Raw genomic sequence first — 19,118 nt, forward strand, 5'->3', positions numbered from 1 at the left:
TAGAGCCTAGAGTCCTAGAGCGGACTCTACTAGAGCCTTCCTGAGCGCCTACCCATCCCGAGCCCATCCCATGGTTTTACTGTAGGTAGGGACAAAAAAAGAAAACGCACTGTTTACCAAAAATAGAATGTCTTTAATTTATTCAGTTTTGTATTGTTTACAAGGCAGTGTCAGTTCGTTGCAGCTTTGGGATACTAAAGAGTTCTGGCCATGTTTTCCTGGGTCTGTAACTTTGTTCCAACTGATTTCTCTTCTGCTTTGCTCAAATAGCGTGCAAGTAAGTGTGCCTGAAATAATAAAATATTTCCCCCTCCTTCCGGTTTCATCATGGAATTCTCTTCAAAAAAATTAATAGATTTTTTTGTTTTAAAAAAATTAGTTACACAAACTTCTACAAAGTCACAAAAGCTTGTATTCCCCACTTTTTCTTACAAATGTAGCAAAATGCAATCTCAAGGCAGACTGTAGGAGTGGATCCTATTCAGTGCTGAGGATGCATTGCTCGAGCAGATCACAAATGAGTATGGAGCAGCTGTGACTGCGACTTTGCAGTTTGTGTATTTATTCTTCATGAATCAACTAAGATAAAGATCCTACAGTTTCTAAATTTGGAATAATACTTTACGTAAACTACAATCTCTTTAAAAATTTGAAATGGATAATAGAAGGTAAAGAGGGAGACAGACAGTGAGCAACAAAAATAATAATCTGTGATGCGTGCAAAATGAAACAAAAAAAAAAGTTGTTGAATAGAATATTTTTATTAATGAAAACAAACTACATGGGGGCATTGTGGGGGCATAGCAAAAACAAAAATGAAAGTTACAAAGGCATAAGCAAATGAAATGCATAAATTAAAACAACCTAAACAGAAACAATAAAGAAGTGAAATGAAAATACGAGAGAAAATAAAAAAAAATTGAGTATGAAAATAAATATTATGCATGATAACAAAATAAACTTTGAAAAATGATAGCAGTTATCACTGTCAAAATAGTTCAAAGTGGCATTACTTGTCCAAAAATACTTTCATGAGAACTACTGTACAACTCATAAAAATAGTGCACTCTTTCATAAGGTATATTTGAAGAAAGAAAGTTCTCTTTAAATCACAGAAAAGTGATTTTGAAAATAAATAAAAATAGCACCATGTTAAAGAGGGAATGTATCTTGAGCTGCCTGGTAGAAAAAGTTGGGTAACTGACTTGATGACTCTGGGCATCCAATATGGCACTTGCTACTTGATGCTTATGTTGTCACTTCCCTAAAGGGACTATAAATTTCAACTTTTGTATCACAGATCAATTCGGGCTCATCTTGAAAAGTCACATCTAGTTTCTGAATTAAAATGTTACAAAAGTATGAAAAGTACCTAGAAAATTACAAGCCTTTATATCACATTCACCATTTTTCGCATTCTTAAAATACCAAAAGCAGTCAAAAAATTGCAGCATGCAAAAGTCCATGCATATTGGTCACATTGTGACCTCGTCCTGTTTGCTGATGTGGATGCAAAATACAGTGCAAGTAAAACTAAAAGCTCTACTTCTGCATTTTAACACCTTCAGAACACCATGTTAGTTTCTAATAAATAATTGCAGTGTTCTGAGAACAGCCTGGCACAGATCCAAAAATTCTCCAGAGAATATTTTATACACATAGGATACATGAAGTATTTTTTCATGATCCAGGGCAAGTATAAAAGTGAGGCTCCAAACTTACTCATAAAACTAAGCAAAAGTAAAAAGTTTTCAAAATACTTCTAAGCCCTGATGAGTGTCGTTTACGCGAATTGCAGAAACGCCACACTCGTCAGTTAAATGGAATAACAACTCCACAAGTCTAACAACTAATTTACAAACATTTCTGGAAGCACGTTGGCACTTTTTTTAAAAACTCAGTCACAAGTGAAACGTGAGCAGTCGGTTGCAAACCATCGCAGCAAAAGTCTGCAAGACAGTAGTTCCGAGTGAGAGAGATGCAACGCCTCTCGGGAACAACCCTCCAGAAGCGAGACGTGGGCCTCATCCTGCCCTCAGGAGCACGGTGATGCGGCACAGTGCGTCCTGGCGGAGGGCGCCGGGGTCACGCCAGGGAGAGGCAGGCGCCGCGGACGGCCGGGACGGCCGGGGTCAGTTGGACACGGTGGGCAGGAAGAAGCGGTGCGCCTTGGTGTCGCGGGTGTGCCTGAAGGGGGCGGGGTCGGCGGCGGCGGCCAGGCGCGCCGCGGGGCAGGGGCCCACCACGCGGGGCTCGTACTCCGCCTTGTACAGCGAGGTGACGCGCGTGCTGCTGCTGGTGGTGCTGCTGTCCGCCAGGATGGTGGAGATGCTGGAGGCGTTGGCCCTCCGCGTGCCGAAGGAGCGCTGGTTGAGCTGCGCCGACGACACCCCCGCCACTGCCAGCGGCAGCGAGGGGCTGCCGTACGACCGGCTCTCGATCTGTTGTTGGCCCTGCGTCAAGTCAAATTAGCCACCAACTTCTTAAAAAAGATATCTCGAAAAGCAATTGAGACAAGTACTTACAATGATGCTTCCGCCAATGCGAATCTGGTCCTGCTGCATGCTCGACGACCACGAGCGGCGTTGGTGGGTCTGCTGGCTCTGCTGCTGACTCTGCTGCTGCGACTGCACCACCTGCTGCCGCATCTGCTGCTCCTGGCGCAGCTGTAGCTGCTGCTGCTGGTGAAGCTCCTGCCGCATCTGCTGGGACTGCTGGTGGTGCTCCTGCCTTGACTGCTGGTGGTGTTCCTGCCGGGACTGCTGGTAGTGTTCCTGCCTTGACTGCTGATGGTGTTCCTGCCTTGACTGCTGATGGTGTTCCTGGCGGAACTGCTGGTGTTCCTGCCGGGACTGCAGGTGGTGTTCCTGTCTTGACTGCTGGTGGTGTTCCTGCCGGGACTGCTGGTGCTGGTGCTGCTCCTGCTGCTGGCGGTGGAGTGCGCTCAGGCTGCGCCTGTCCTGGCTCTGGCTGGAGCCGCTGATGTACTGGCCGCTCTGGTCCAGGCTGCAGATGCTCTTGCGCTGGGCCGAGGCCGCGGTGGAGCTGGTGTGCAGGGCCTCGGTGGACGTGGTGGCCCCCTTGCGGTGCAGCACCTGGTTGGTCACGGCCTCGGCGGTGATGACGTTGCGACGCTGATGGCCGGCGGGCGAGCCGGGGCTCTCCTGGAAGGCCTCGCCGCTCAGGGCCTGCTTGAACTCGCTGCTGACGGCGTGCGTCCGCTGGCGCTGCTCCTGCTGCCTGCTGGAGGACGTCGAGGACGTCTCCATGGTGGCCTTGGACTCGTGCTGCTGCGAGGCGGTCTTCACCTCGCCCGCGGTGCGCGTCTCGTGCTCCGTGCGCGTCACCGTCACCTTCGTGCCGTCCGCCAGCACCTTGGTGTCCGTCGACGTGCGGCTGGTCGTCTTGGAGGTCGAGTCCTTGTGCGCCTTGGAGGCTCTCGAGGCCTTGGTCTCCATGGCGACGGTCTCTTGGCCCAGCGAGATCTGCGAGTCCATGTGGCGGCGGGCGACCTGCGTCTTGGACGGTGACTCCACCCTCTGGACGAAGGTCTCCTTGCTGGTGGTCTGCGACTCCATCTTGCCGCCGTTCATCTTGAGCTGGTCCTCGTGCCTGCGCACCTCGGCGCGCTCGCCCTTGGTGGCCTTGAACTCGGACTTGAGCGTCGTCTCCGCCTGGAAGGTGCCGCCCAGCTTGAGGTTGTCCTCGGGCCTACGCACGGTGGCGCGCTCGCCCTTGGTGGGGATCACCTCGGTGTGCCTGCTCTCGAACTTGCCCTCCATCTTGAGGTTGTCCTGGCGGCGGACCACCTCGGCGCGCTCGCCGGGCCCCACCACCTCCACCTTCCGCTTGGCGAAGTCGCCCTCCATCTTGAGGTTGTCGGGGTGCTTGACGATGGGGGCGCGGCCGCCGGGGCCAACGGGGGACTTCTGCGGACGCTCGAAGTCGCCCTCCATCTTGAGGTTGTCGGGGTGTTTGACGATGGGGGCGCGGCCACCGGGACCAACGGGGGACTTCGGTGGACGGTCAAAATCACCCTCCAGTTTTAAGTTGTCAGGGCGCTTGATGATTTGAGCTCGGTCCGGCTGGCCTGGTTTGTCCTTGCTGGGCCTGTCGAAGCCGCCCTCCAGCTTCAGGTTGTCGGGGTGCTTCACTATGGGGGCGCGGCCACCGGGCCCGACTGGCGATTTCTCCGGCCGGTCGAAACCTCCCTCGAGCTTCAGGTTGTCGGGGTGCTTGACGATGGGTGCGCGGCCGCCGGGGCCGACCGGGGACTTCTTGGGTCGGTCGAAGTCGCCCTCCAGCTTCAAGTTGTCGGGCCGTTTGACCACCTTGGCGCGGTCGGGCGTGCCAGGAGCTTGCTTTTGTGGCCGGTCGAAGTCGCCCTCGAGCTTCAGGTTGTCGGGGTGCTTCACAATCGGGGCCCTGCCGCCGGGTCCGACGTTCTCCTTGCCGGGCCGGTCGAAGTCGCCCTCGAGCTTCAGGTTGTCGGGGTGCTTCACGATGGGGGCGCGGCCCCCCGGCCCAACCGGCGACTTCTCGGGGCGGTCGAAGTCTCCCTCGAGCTTCAGGTTGTCGGGGTGCTTGATGATGTTGGCGCGCTCGCCCGGCTGCGGCTTCTCCTTGAGGGGCCGCTCGAAGTCGCCCTCTTGCTTCAGGTTGTCGGGGTGCTTCACGATCGGCGCTCGCTCGCCCTTTTTGATCTCGTCTCTCTCTCGCTGGGCGAAGTCTCCCTCCATCTTCAGGTTGTCGGGGTGCTTCACGATGGGAGCTCGGCCTCCCGGCCCGACCGGCGCCTTCTCGGGCCGCTCGAAGTCTCCCTCCAGCTTGAGGTTGTCGTTGTGCCTGACGATGGTGGCCCGCTCCCCCCTCTTCACCTCCTCGCGCTCGCGCTGCACGAATTCGCCCTCCATGCGCAGGTTGTCCTCGTGGCGGCGGATCTCGGAGCGCTCGCCCTTGACGGCCACGAAGTCGTCCCTGCGCTGCATGTTCCACTCGCCCTCCATGCGCAGGTTGTCCTCGTGGCGCACCACCTCCACGCGCTCGGCCGTGGCGTGCCGGTACTCGTCGCTGGAACGCGTGGCGGTGAACTCAGCCTGCTCCACGCGGAGGTTGTCCTCGTGGCGCACCGCCTTGGTGCGCTCCGTGGTGACGGCCTGGTAGTCGTCGCGGGACCGGTGGTCCACGAAGTCGCCCTCCACGCGCAGGTTGTCGTCGTGGCGGACGATCGTGGTTCTCTCTGCGGGCTGCACGGGCACCAGCTCACGCTTCGTGAAGTCGCCCTCCATCTTGAGGTTGTCGGGGTGCTTCACGATGGCAGCGCGTTCTCCTGGGCGCACGGGGGACTTCTCTCGCTTGGTGAACTCACCGTCTTCAGGCTTGAGGTTGTCGGGCCGGCGGACGATAGGGGCTCTTTCTCCGGGCTTCACTGGTGTCCTCTCGCGCTGCGCGAAGTCACCCTCCATCTTCAAGTTGTCGGGGTGCTTCACGATGGGTGCGCGGCCTCCTGGACCCACGGGGACCTTCTCGGGGCGGTCGAAGTCACCCTCCATCTTGAGGTTGTCGGGGTGCTTAATGATGGGTGCGCGCTCACCGGGCTGAACCGGCTGCAGTTCTCTCTGGGGGAAGTCGCCCTCCATCTTCAGGTTGTCGGGGTGCTTGATGATGGGTGCACGCTCACCGGGCTGAACCGGCTGCAGTTCCCTTTGAGGGAAATCACCCTCCATCTTGAGGTTGTCGGGGTGCTTGACAATGGGCGCACGACCTCCGGGCCCAACCGGGGACTTTTCGGGGCGGTCGAAGTCGCCTTCCAGCTTGAGGTTGTCGGGATGCTTAACAATGGGCGCCCGGCCTCCGGGACCGACGGGGACCTTCTCGGGGCGGTCGAAGTCACCCTCCATCTTGAGGTTGTCGGGGTGCTTGATGATGGGTGCGCGCTCGCCGGGCTGAACTGGCTGCAGTTCTCTCTGAGGGAAATCACCCTCCATCTTCAGGTTGTCGGGGTGCTTGATGATGGGTGCGCGCTCGCCGGGCTGAACTGGCTGCAGTTCTCTCTGCGGGAAGTCGCCCTCCATCTTCAGGTTGTCGGGGTGCTTGACGATGGGCGCACGCTCACCCGGCCGGACCTGCTCCGGCTCCGGACGCACGAAGTCGCCCTCCTGCTTGAGGTTGTCCTTGGGCTTGACGGGCTGCGGCCTCTCTCCGGGCCTTACCGGGGTCCTCTCCCTCTGGGGGAAGTCCCCTTCCATCTTGAGGTTGTCGGGGTGCTTGATGATGGGCGCGCGTTCGCCCTTTTTGATCTCTTCGCGCTCGCGCTGCGCGAAGTCGCCCTCCTGCTTTAGGTTGTCCGGGTGGCGCACGATGGGGGCGCGTTCCCCGGGCCTCACGGGGGTCTTCTCCCGCTGCGCGAAGTCGCCCTCCATCTTGAGGTTGTCGGGGTGCTTCACCATGGGGGCGCGCTCCCCCGGCCTTACTGGTGTCAGTTCCCTCTGAGGGAAGTCGCCCTCCATCTTGAGGTTGTCGGGGTGCTTGATGATGGGTGCACGCTCCCCCTTCTTGATCTCCTCCCGCTCCCGCTGCGCGAAGTCTCCCTCCTGCTTCAGGTTGTCCGGATGGCGGACGATCGGCGCGCGCTCCCCCTGCTTCACCGGCTGCAGCTCCCTCTGCGGGAAGTCCCCCTCCATCTTGAGGTTGTCGGGGTGCTTCACGATGGGCGCGCGCTCGCCGGGCCGCACCTCTTGTGGCTGCGGCCGCTCGAAGTCGCCCTCGGGCTTAAGGTTGTCCTTGGGCTTTACTGGCTTGGGCCGCTCGCCAGGGGTCACCGCCTGCGGTTTCGGGCGTTCGAAGTCAACTTCCTGCTTCAGGTTGTCCTGCGGCTTGATGGGCGACCGCATTTCGGCAGGGACCACCGTGTGCACCTCCCGCTGCGTGAACTCGCCCTCCTGGCGGAGGTTGTCCTCGTGCCGGACCTGCGTCACCCTCTCGGCCCGCTGGTAGCGGTAGTCGTCGCTGGAGCGCGAGTCGTAGAACTCGGCCTGCTCCACGCGGAGGTTGTCCTCGTGGCGGACGGTCTGCCGCCGCTCCGCCTGCACGGCCTGGTAGTCGTCGCGCGACCGGTACTCGGTGAACTCGCCCTCGGTCTTCAGGTTGTCCTCTCGGATGGTGACTTCGCGGCGCTCGGCCTGTTCACCAGTGAAGTCATCGCGGGTGCGCGTCACCGTGAACTCTCCGCCAGTCTTGAGGTTGTCCTCATGTTTCACCACGGCCACCCTTTCACCACGCTGGACAGTGACCACCTCCCGCTGTGCAAAGTCCCCTTCCATCTTCAAGTTGTCCGCGTGCCTCACCATAGGTGCTCGTTCACCGGGACGCACTGGCTCGAGTTCTCTCTGGGTGAAATCGCCCTCCATCTTCAGGTTGTCGGGGTGCTTCACCATGGGCGCTCTTTCTCCGGGACGCACTGGCTGCAACTCTCTCTGCGGGAAGTCGCCTTCCATTTTGAGGTTGTCTGGGTGTTTGACGATTGGAGCGCGCTCGCCTGGTTTCACTGGAGTCCTTTCGCGTTGTGGGAAGTCTCCCTCCATTTTCAGATTATCTGGGTGTTTCACCATGGGAGCTCTTTCTCCCGGCCGTACCGGCTGTAGCTCTCTCTGCGTGAATTCACCCTCCATCTTTAGGTTGTCAGGATGCTTCACCATGGGTGCCCTTTCACCGGGACGGACAGGCTGCAACTCTCTCTGTGGGAAATCGCCCTCCATTTTCAAGTTGTCGGGGTGCTTCACAATAGGTGCTCTCTCGCCAGGTTTGACGGGCGTCCTCTCGCGTTGAGGGAAATCGCCTTCCATTTTCAGATTATCAGGGTGCTTCACCATGGGTGCTCTTTCACCAGGTCGTACAGGCTGCAACTCGCGCTGGGAGAAGTCTCCTTCCATCTTGAGGTTGTCGGGATGTTTTACGATCGGGGCTCGTTCTCCTGGTTTTACTGGCGTTCTTTCGCGTTGTGGGAAGTCGCCTTCCATCTTAAGGTTGTCCGGGTGTTTCACCATGGGGGCGCGTTCACCAGGGCGGACTGGCTCATAGTGACGCTGTGGGAAATCTCCTTCCATCTTGAGGTTGTCGGGGTGTTTCACCATGGGGGCGCGTTCACCAGGCCGTACAGGCTGCAGCTCTCGCTGAGGGAAATCTCCCTCCATCTTGAGGTTGTCGGGATGTTTCACGATTGGAGCGCGTTCGCCCGGCCTGACTGGAGTCCTTTCGCGTTGTGGGAAGTCTCCCTCCATTTTCAGGTTGTCGGGATGTCTCACCATGGGTGCCCTCTCGCCAGGACCCACCGGTTGCAGTTCTCGCTGAGGGAAGTCGCCTTCCATCTTCAAATTATCTGGATGTCTCACAATCGGAGCTCGCTCACCTGGACGAACAGGTTCACGTTCGCGCTGTGGGAAATCTCCCTCCATCTTGAGGTTGTCGGGGTGCTTCACCATGGGCGCTCTCTCACCAGGTTTAACTGGTGTTATTTCGCGTTGGGTGAAGTCGCCCTCCATCTTAAGGTTGTCTGGGTGCTTCACCATTGGTGCGCGTTCCCCAGGTCGCACTGGGGTGCGTTCTCGCTGAGGGAAGTCCCCTTCCATCTTCAAGTTGTCGGGGTGTTTTACGATTGGTGCACGTTCACCAGGGCGGACAGGCTCTCGCTCCCGCTGTGGGAAGTCTCCCTCCATTTTTAGATTGTCAGGGTGCTTCACCATGGGGGCGCGTTCACCAGGGCGAACAGGCTGCAGCTCACGCTGTGGGAAGTCTCCCTCCATCTTGAGGTTGTCAGGATGTTTCACAATCGGAGCTCTCTCACCTGGCCTCACCGGCGTCCGTTCACGCTGCGGGAAGTCGCCCTCCATTTTCAAATTGTCCGGATGCTTCACCATGGGTGCCCTTTCACCAGGGCGAACGGGTTGGTACTCCCGCTGTGGAAAGTCTCCCTCCATTTTCAGATTGTCGGGGTGTTTTACCATGGGGGCTCGTTCACCAGGCCTCACGGGGGTTCTTTCCCTCTGCGGGAAATCGCCTTCCATTTTCAAATTATCTGGGTGCTTAACAATTGGGGCTCGCTCACCCGGCCGAACTGGAGTCCTCTCACGTTGCGGAAAATCGCCTTCCATTTTCAAGTTGTCGGGATGTTTCACCATGGGTGCTCTTTCACCAGGGCGCACTGGTTGGTACTCCCGCTGTGGAAAATCGCCTTCCATTTTCAAGTTGTCGGGATGTTTCACCATGGGCGCTCTTTCACCAGGGCGCACTGGTTGGTACTCCCGCTGTGGGAAATCGCCTTCCATTTTCAAATTATCCGGATGTTTCACCATGGGCGCTCTTTCACCAGGGCGCACTGGTTGGTATTCCCGCTGTGGGAAGTCCCCTTCCATTTTTAAGTTGTCGGGATGTTTGACGATAGGCGCTCTCTCTCCAGGCCGCACTGGTTCTCGGTGTCTCTGCGGGAAGTCTCCCTCCATCCGCAGGTTGTCGGGATGTTTCACCACGGGCGCTCGTTCACCAGGCCGCACTTGTTCGGGAGTCGGACGGACGAAGTCGCCCTCCTGCTTCAGGTTGTCCTGCGGCCTGATAGGTGCCCGCATTTCACCACGCTTCACGGTTTGCACCTCCCGCTGCGTGAACTCGCCCTCCTGGCGGAGGTTGTCCTCGTGCCGGACCTGCGTCACCCTCTCGGCCCGCTGGTAGCGGTAGTCGTCGCTGGAGCGCGAGTCGTAGAACTCGGCCTGCTCCACGCGGAGGTTGTCCTCGTGGCGGACGGTCTGCCGCCGCTCCGCCTGCACGGCCTGGTAGTCGTCGCGCGACCGGTACTCGGAGAACTCGCCCTCGGTCTTCAGGTTGTCCGTGTGTCTGATGATCGGGGCGCGTTCACCAGGACGCACTGGCTGCAATTCGCGCTGAGGGAAGTCTCCCTCCATTTTCAGGTTGTCTGGATGTTTCACCATGGGTGCTCTCTCTCCGGGCCGAACGGGTTGCAGCTCTCTCTGTGGGAAGTCACCCTCCATTTTCAAGTTGTCTGGATGTCTGACGATTGGAGCTCGCTCGCCTGGTCTCACTGGGGTCCTTTCGCGCTGTGGAAAATCTCCCTCCATTTTCAAGTTGTCGGGATGTTTCACCATGGGTGCTCTTTCACCAGGACGCACTGGTTGGTACTCCCGCTGTGGGAAATCTCCTTCCATTTTCAAGTTATCTGGGTGTTTCACCATGGGCGCTCTTTCACCAGGGCGCACTGGTTGGTACTCCCGCTGTGGGAAATCACCTTCCATTTTCAAGTTATCTGGATGTTTCACCATAGGCGCTCTTTCACCTGGGCGCACTGGTTGGTACTCCCGCTGTGGGAAATCGCCTTCCATTTTCAAGTTGTCGGGGTGTTTGACGATCGGAGCTCTCTCGCCGGGCCTTACGGGTGTCCGTTCACGCTGTGGAAAATCACCCTCCATTTTCAAATTGTCCGGGTGTTTCACCATGGGAGCTCGTTCACCAGGCCTTACTGGCGTTCTTTCCCTCTGCGGGAAATCGCCTTCCATTTTCAGGTTATCCGGGTGCTTCACCATGGGCGCTCTTTCACCAGGGCGCACTGGTTGGTACTCCCGCTGGGGGAAATCGCCTTCCATTTTCAAGTTGTCAGGGTGCTTTACAATAGGTGCTCTCTCACCTGGCTTCACCGGCGTCCGTTCGCGCTGAGGAAAATCACCCTCCATTTTCAAGTTGTCAGGGTGTTTCACCATGGGAGCGCGTTCACCAGGCCTAACCGGCGTTCTCTCTCGCTGCGGGAAATCACCCTCGAGCTTCAAGTTGTCCGGGTGCTTGACGATGGGGGCTCTCTCACCCGGGCGGACGGGTTCTCTCTCTCGCTGCGGGAAGTCCCCCTCCAGCCTCAGGTTGTCGGGGTGCTTCACGATGGGGGCCCTGTCCCCGGGGCCGTAGGGCTGCTGGGAGGGCCGCTCGAAGTCGCCCTCTTGGCGCAGGTTGTCCTGGGGCCTGATGGGCTTGGGCCGCTCCCCCGGGGACACCCTCTCCCGCTGCGGACGCACGAAGTCCCCCTCGGGCTTGAGGTTGTCCTTGGGCCTCTTGACCTCGGCGCGGTCGCCCTTGACGGGGCTGAAGTCCCTGCGCGGCCGCTTCTCGAACTCGCCCTCGGGCTTGAGGTTGTCCTTGGGCCTCTGCACATCGAAGCGTTCGCCCTTGACGACCTTGTAGTCGTCCCTGGAGCGCGCCACCGTCATCTCGCCCTCCATGCGCAGGTTGTCGTGCTGCCGCTTCTGCGCCTGGCGCGCGTCGAGCGCGTCCACCGTGGTGGTGGCGCGGTACTCCTCCGAGCTGGTGGTCTCGAAGTGGCGCTCGCCGTCCTGCTTGGTCCATGTGCGCCGCCGCTTGGGGGTCTCCTTCTCGGCCGTCTTGTGCGTGAACTCGGTGCGCGACGACGACTCGAACGTCATGCTGCCCTCGGTGGTGAGGTTGTCGCGGCGCCGCTTCACCTCGGTGCGCGTCGTGCTCTGCTGCCCCGTGAAGGCCTCCGCGCTGCTCGTGGACGTCGTGAACTCCCCCACCGCGGCCACCAGGTTGTCGGCGCGCCGCGTCGGCTTCTCCGGCTTGACGGCCCACCGCTCGGGGAAGTCCTCTCTGCTCTGCGTCACGCCCTGCGGGGAGAGGAGTGTGAGTGAGGCCAAAACTCTAGACGCGTTTTGAGCTCCAAAGTCGCTAAACAGGACTCGAGCCGAACGTGTGACCCCACCAATGGATTCCTCGTTCGGAGAGCAATCCATTGGTGGGGTGACCCGTAAGGCCCCAGACTTACGTGGAACGCTCCGCCGACGGTGAGGTTGTCCTGGCGGCGCTGCACCGACTCGGTCCTCGTCACCTGCTCGAAGCCCTTGAACTCGGACCGGCTGGTGGTCTCCGTCGTCAAGTCCCCCTCCAGCTTGGTCCACGTGTTGCGGCGGATCAGCCTGGGCCGCTCCGACATCTCCCCGGTGAACTCCAGCTGCTGGGTGGTGATGCCTACGCACGTTTCAAGGTTAGAAGGTGGAGGCCGAACACGGGCAGACCAACCTTCATCAACTCCGTTGCGTTCCTCACCGTGGAAGTCCCCGCCGGTGATGAGATGGTCCTCGTGGCGCCGCACCTCGGCGCGCTCGCCCCGCATGGTGGAGAAGTCCGTGACGACGGTCCTCTCACCGGTGAAGTCGCCCTCCATGCGCAGGTTGTCGCTGGGCCTGACGGCCTTGGGCCGCTCCCCGGGCTGCACCGGCGTGCGGTCCCGCTGCGCGAAGTCGCCCTCGAGCTTCAGGTTGTCGGGGTGCTTCACGATGGGCATGCGCTCGCCGGTCCGCACGGGGGACAGTTCGCGCTTCGCGAAGTCGCCTTCCTGGCGAAGGTTGTCCGGGCGTTTGACGATCGGCGCCCGCTCGCCGGGGCCGACGGGGGTGCGCTCTCGCTGCGCGAAGTCTCCCTCCATTTTCAGGTTGTCGGGCCTCTTCACGATGGGCGCGCGCTCGCCTGGGCCGACAGGGGTCCTCTCCCGCTGCGCGAAGTCTCCTTCGAGCTTCAGGTTGTCGGGGTGCTTCACGACGGGCATGCGCTCGCCTGTCCGGACGGGCGAGAGCTCGCGCTTCGCGAAGTCGCCCTCCTGCTTGAGGTTGTCGGGCCGCCTTACAATGGGCGCCCGCTCGCCCGGCCCGACAGGCGTTCTCTCCCGCTGCGCGAAGTCACCCTCGAGCTTCAGGTTGTCGGGGTGCTTCACGACGGGCATGCGCTCCCCGGGTCGAACGGGCGACAGCTCGCGCTTCGCGAAGTCGCCTTCCTGGCGGAGGTTGTCCTGAGGCTTCTTGACGGGAGCGCGCTCGCCCTTCGTGGCCCAGTCGTTCCTGCGCTCGCCGGTGAAGTCGCCCTCCAGGTACAGGTGGTCCTCATGGTGGAACCTGCACACGGCCCAGTTAGTCAACAGTACCGGCGGCGTGAACCTGACTCTGAATAGAGTGGACTGACCTGGTCTGCCTCTCGGCCTTCTTCTCGTCGTAGTCCTGGCGGTAGGCGGTCTCGCTGTGGACCACGCCGTCAGGGAGCGTGAGCTGCGTGTGCGCGCGCTGCAGCCGGGGCCGCTCCACCTGGTGCAGGTCCCAGGCGTGGTACGCCTCCCGGGCGTGGGTCACGCTCTCGAACGTGGCGTCGCTGGGCTTGAGCGGGCTGTCCTCCTGGCCGGCCGTGTGCGGGCAGCGGTGGCGCCTGGAGAAGGACAAGCAGAGCGTCAGCGTGACCTATCCCACGGCACAGTGGGGGTGGACAAAATCCTAGACGCGTTTTGAGCTCCAGAGTCGCTAAACAGGACTCGAACCGAACGTGTGACCCCACCAATGGATTCCTCGTTCGAAGAGCAATCCATTGGTGGGGTCACACGTTCAGTTCGACGCCCATTTAGCGACTCTGGAGCTCAAAACGCGTCTTGAGTTTTGGCCGCCTCCACCGGTCTTCTGGCCCACTGTGCACTGGAAGTGTGTGCCGCCACTGTCAATAGGGAAGCAGATTATCACGGTGATTCCAAACAACGCGGCTAATGCGTTCGACGGCCGGGCACACCAAACACGATCAATGCCAAAGGGCCGCGCGGACTTCGACCTCCAACAAAAAAAAACTCCCCTTCTGTGATTCGAACCCGCCACCTCGGACTCAATAATGCACGCGTCTACCCCCTCGGCCACGCAAACACGCACGTGATCACTTCTTGATCGTCCCGCCCGGGGGAAGGACGTTGCGAAAGACGACTGCCTGGGCGGTGGCGTGTAGGACGTGGTCAGGGACGGTCGGCGGAAACGGTAAAAAAGAACGACTGAAAGGGATGTAGTTCACGAAAGGACGAGCCGATTTTCGTTGCTAAGTCCCGCCGCCTCCCCACAGTGCGGTGGCGGGGTGGCGGGCCCTAACGGCTGTAGTTGCTGTGTTTCGCCGCCAACGGCCGCCAATAGCATGCATGGCAAATTAAATGCACGTCCCCGCTTTCAGGAGCCATTCACCCCCGGCCGTCATTACCAGAGGGAGGGGAGGGGGAGGGGGAGGGGAGGGGGTTCCCAACTACCCCATCACGCGGCTCGGTCGGTCGGTCCCGCGAGACCGCGAGGTGTGAATAACAACAGCCAAGCGAAACTAAGTTGCAACTCGAATGAGTAGTCGGGTGCCGAAATGACGAATCGGCGCCAAGCGGCGCAAAGCGCGAACACACCGCAGTCAACAACTCGACGGCGCGCTTCGGTTCGCGGTTCGTATCGAGGCTCGCCATCGCCGACGTGGTGGATCGCGCCACCGCTGTAAACGCCAACTTCGCCCGTCGGAGGGACGCGTCCCGCGTTAGTTTCAGCGACTGGATTCGGCCTGGGAGAGGAACAAGGACGGCTGCAGGGCCGCCGGGTGAGAGAGAGAGAGAGAGAGAGAGAGAGAGAGAGAGAGAGAGAGAGAGAGAGAGAGAGAGAGAGAGGGAGAGAGAGAGAGCGCGCACACACCACTGCGCCAACGGCCCAACGGGCAAGTAGGCCGAAGTCGCCCACGATAAGCAATGCAGTGACTCTGCGGCGCAGGGCGGGGGTGCACCGAAGCGACCCACTTAGGAAGACACACACACAGAGAGAGAGAGAGAGAGAGAGAGAGAGAGAGAGAGAGAGAGAGAGAGAGAGAGCTCCCGTATTATGAATGAGGGTGGCCCGGCTTCGGCCTGCCTGCCTCCCTCCTTCCATTTGAGACACGGCATACCGACTCCCCCACACCGTCAGGGAAACGTTTCGCCCCTTAATCACGGCTCGCAGTGTAGACGCGCACCACTTTCGCCAGCCGGCAGCCCGATCGCCGCCGTAACTCTATAACGGGCCTACCCCAAGGTCGGCCTCCGGGCCCAGACCGGCCCTTGCTTATTTATTCGGCCTATCTAGATACCAGTGGGGTGGTTTCGGACTAGAGCGGACTGGTGCCGCACCCCTCGTGAAGGACTGCGCGGGGAAGGCCCACCCAAAAATAATGAATCTAGAAGTTACGATAGTCCGCCAAAAAATGTGACTCGGAAAAAGAAAAGGCCGGGAATAGGAGGTGAAAAAGTGATCCAACCTCGCCTATCCAGTGGGAGTGAGCGCCTGCGAGGTAGGCAACCCCAACGCAGCGCTGCGCTCCACCCTCCGTGTGGCCTACCCTGAAGGGGCTCTCGGGGCGCCTGCGCGGTAGGCAACCCCAATGCAGCGCCGCGCCGAACGCACAGTGTTGCCTACCCCGCAGGCGCTCCGCAGCGCCACTGTCTCACCGGAGCACCGTGACGCTGGTGACGCGCTCCTCGACGCGCGGCGAGGAGGACCCCGAGCTGGCCACCGAGGCCGCGGAGCTGGCCGGCGACGCGTCGTCGTCGTCGTCCTCCTCGAACACCGTGGCCGGCATCCTGGCGGCCAGGCTGACGGGGATGGTGACGCGGTACACCGCGGTCGCCGCCATGCCGTCTACGCCTTGAAGGCCACGGCGGCCACGGCGGCCACCCTGGCCGCGGACACGTTCTCGCCGGCCTTCTTGCGGTGCAGCAGCTTGCCGACGACGCGGGCCGCGCGGTGCAGGCAGCGCCACCAGCCCATGGCGCCTATGGCACTGGGAACGTCCAGCCGGCCGGGCCGCGGTTGCCGCCACTGGCGCAGGCCACGGCGCGGCCCCACGCTGCCCCCGCCGGCACGCCGCCCCCACCCCCGCGGAGGGGCAGGGAAGGTCACCGACACGGGGGAGGGGGGGGGGCTACCCTCGCGCCCCTGCGGCCCTACAGCCCCTGCCCCGGTAGCGATAGCGGGACAGAGGCTGAGTGAGGAATCGATGCAGTCGGACCGACTCGGACACCAGCCCACGTGTCGACACCGTCGTCGTGGCCAGCAAGGAGTGCTCGGGGAACAGACGCAGGCAGGGGCTCGAGGGGCCGTGGAAAGGAAAATCAAGGCCAGGGAAAGAGTGGGTGGGGAGCCGACGTGGATTTGTTGACCAGCAGCAGGCCTGGCCCGAGGCAGAACGCTCGGCGGCAACCATGTTGACCGGAAAGGCAAAGTTTGCAGTGACAACAGACGGTCCTGAAAGGTGGGAGAGAGAGGGAGAGAGAGGTGAAGGCCACGACACCGCCTCCTTCCAGGCGCAGTCAATTTGCAAGTGTTTCCCACTCCAAGTTTCGGGTACTCGTTCATAAATGTCACTTAGAACACGCCGATGAACAAAAATGTAAAAAATAGAAAACGCCGGCCGGATTTGAACCCGCGACCTTTGTGTCAAGAGACAGGCCGCACGTGCAGGGCACGCGGTCCTGCAAAGGGTTGGCGCGACGCGCGCCGAGTTCAGAAATAATCATGCCGCCGCGCCGCGCCACGCCGCCGGGCAGAACTAGCGCACGGCGGCGGAGGGGTCTGGGGTCTTGGCCGCCTTGGCGCACAGGTGAGCCTCCTCGGGCCGCGGCGCACAGTGGCCCAGCAGGGACAGCATGGCGGGGCAGTCACTCTTTATTTCGACCGGCAGTGGCAGGGCAGCCCGCAACGGCCGACACCTGCCAATAGCCCACCGCAGTGCTGCCACGTAACGCAAAGCTCGATGCACCAGTGTCGGAAGGGTTGCCAACCTCAGCCTGCCGACTGGGCAATATGTAGGCTTTGCACAGTGGGCAAAGACGACCGGTGGAGGGGGCCAAAACTTCAGACGCGTTTTGAGCAACAGAGTTGCTAAATGGGACTCGAACCGAACGTGTGACCCCACCAATGGATTGCTCTCCGAACGAGCAATCCATTGGTGGGGTCACACGTTCGGGTCCCATTTAGCGACTCTGGAGATCAAAACGCGTCTAGAGTTTTGGCCGCCTCCACCGGTCTTCTGGCCCACTGTGCGCGGGAAGCGGGACCCTGTATGGGATCACAGAACTCGAACTTCGATTAGTCCCATCGCTACCGAGGCTGCGGTTGTTCGCTCGGTGCTCCGTCTAATGATCCGGCCGGAAGTCAAACGGAGGGTGGCGAGGGGGGATGACGGAGGAGGGGGAGGGGAACCTGCAAATAGTAGCGGCTTGGCTTCGGCTCGGTCCTGCAGGTCCATTCGCGAAGCAGCGCGGCGCTCGGCCCGCTTCTCGGCAGTACCGCAGCGGGGCGATCGAATTCCCTACTTGGCCCTCCCCCCCCCCCCTCCCTAAGGTCCCCAGGGGGCCAACAGAAGCAACACGGTGCAGCAAAGCGAGCAAAGCAGCAAACGAGAGCCGTGTTCTTTCACGAGACCAAGGTCGCGTTGCCGCGGGGAGTCGCAGCATCGATTGCTGAAGGGGTGAGGGGTGGAGCTGGTGCACTTCATTTAAAAAAAAAACAATACAAAAATTATGATTTTTAACAGCTTTGGCATGCGAAATACGGGATCACCCGGGAAATCGGGCCGCACTGGTCGCCCAAAGTCGGCCAGAAACGCCATTTTCACCGGAGAAAACAAAAAAAGGAACGGGCCGGCAGGTTTGTCACCAAATTCCCGCTTTGACCCCGATTTTCGGCGACTGCATCGTGCTGGGACCTGGGACGGCTCGGGGCGGCGCTCCAGGACGGCGCTCCAGGACGCTGCCTGGAGTCTGGAGCGAGTCCCGCCCAGTGTGTGAGCGCGATAGCTGCCTCGCTTGCTTCGCCTGCCGCCTCCATACTTGGCGCGGCCGCCGTCCGCGCGTCCCATTGGTGGAAGACGAGTCCCCCTCCCCCTCCCCCTCCGACTGACGGGGACCTCGGCCGATCACCGGCGACGTCGAGGGCGACGTGCAACAGCCCGCCAATCCGTCTTGCAGTTCCGGTGTTTTTCGGGGCACGTCTTGCAGTGGCGTGTCTGGAGGTCCTGGGCAAAGTTCGCCACCTTGCACAGAGGGCCAGAAGACCGGAGCTCAAAACGCGTCTCGGGTTTTGGCCGCCTCCACCGGACTTCTGGCCCACTGTGCGTGTCTGGACGTCTCCCTCGGCAAAATTCACCTCCTTGGTTCGTTCGCAGTGCCGGCTCCAGTGGGCGTCCCAGGGTGTCGCGGTGCCTACGCCCCCCCCCCCCCACCTCGATTCCCCGTCGACGCCAAGCAGTGGGTCAGTGTGCTCGGCGACAGGCATTGAGCGCCAGCAGGCCGGTTCCGGAACGCCGCACCTCTCCCCCGAGTGCGAGAGAGACAGAGCAACGAGGCACCGTTTCGGAGCGGCGAGGCCCCGGCCGAGGAGGCGCGGCCCCCACACCGGAAGGTTTTAGCGCGGATTGGCGACTCTCCGGTCGCCTGTCGCCTCGAAGACCGAAGACCGGCCACACAAAGGAAGGGGGGGGGGACGGCACAGGAAGTCAACAAGAAGACGGTACGCACGACGAGGCGTGGGCTCGTCGGGGTTCAACACCCGCCTGCGTGGGCCGTCCTGCCGCCCTGCGGTCCGGCGAGACGACTCCTGGCCGACGGACCGGGACCAGGGTTCGAATACCGGGTTGTCATTCTTTTTTCGCGGAGCGGACTGCCTGCGTCGGTAGTCGAACCCGCGCGATGTCACAGCACACAAACGGACGTGCCCGACGTGCCCACACGGCGTGCACAATAGTGCAAGGTCGGCGAGCGACGCGTCCTGTCTGCCTGTCTGTCTGCCTGTCTGTCTGCCTGTCTGTCCGTCTGTCTGTCTGTCTGAGGACGAGCGGTGACGGTGTGTGGCCCGACCGGGCCCGACGCAGGCCCGAGGTCGAACTGCAGCACCACGAAGTGACTTCTGGGAATTCCCTGTCCCGAATACGTGTTGCATCTGTTCGAGTCTTCGCGTCTGCAGACTGCTGCCACGCGGCGTTTTGTCGCTCTGTCTCCCTCGCACCCTCACGTGACGCCCCGAGAGTGCGAGGGCGAGACAGAGGAGGTCCTCCAGTTCGATCATAAACGCGGCTCGAATCCACAGCCGGACTAGGCGGCAAGGCGAAGCACAGTGGGCCAGAAGACCGGTGGAGGCGGCCAAAACTCTACACGTGTTTTGAGCTCCAGAGTCGCTAAATGGGACTCAAACGGAACCTGTGACCCAACCAATGGATTGCTCTCCGAACGAGGAATCCATTGGTGGGGTCACACG

General features: G+C 60.4%; 1 protein-coding gene across 1 annotated transcript in view; it reads right to left on the bottom strand.

Moving 5' to 3' along the window:
- Positions 1 to 742: 742 nt before the first annotated feature.
- LOC117644569 overlaps positions 743 to 19,118 on the bottom strand; it is a 32,536-nt gene continuing 14,160 nt past the window's right edge. The window contains exons 2-6 of the mRNA XM_034384129.1: positions 13,024 to 13,260; positions 12,115 to 12,956; positions 11,834 to 12,036; positions 2,526 to 11,675; positions 743 to 2,453 (exon numbers count right to left, since the gene is read on the bottom strand). Coding sequence (XP_034240020.1) covers positions 2,133 to 2,453; positions 2,526 to 11,675; positions 11,834 to 12,036; positions 12,115 to 12,956; positions 13,024 to 13,260 — 10,753 coding nt within the window. The 3' untranslated portion in view covers positions 743 to 2,132. The remainder of the gene's footprint in view (positions 2,454 to 2,525; positions 11,676 to 11,833; positions 12,037 to 12,114; positions 12,957 to 13,023; positions 13,261 to 19,118) is intronic.

This window comes from Thrips palmi, unplaced genomic scaffold, assembly GCF_012932325.1.
Source record: "Thrips palmi isolate BJ-2018 unplaced genomic scaffold, TpBJ-2018v1 HiC_scaffold_18, whole genome shotgun sequence".
NCBI lineage: Eukaryota > Metazoa > Arthropoda > Insecta > Thysanoptera > Thripidae > Thrips > Thrips palmi.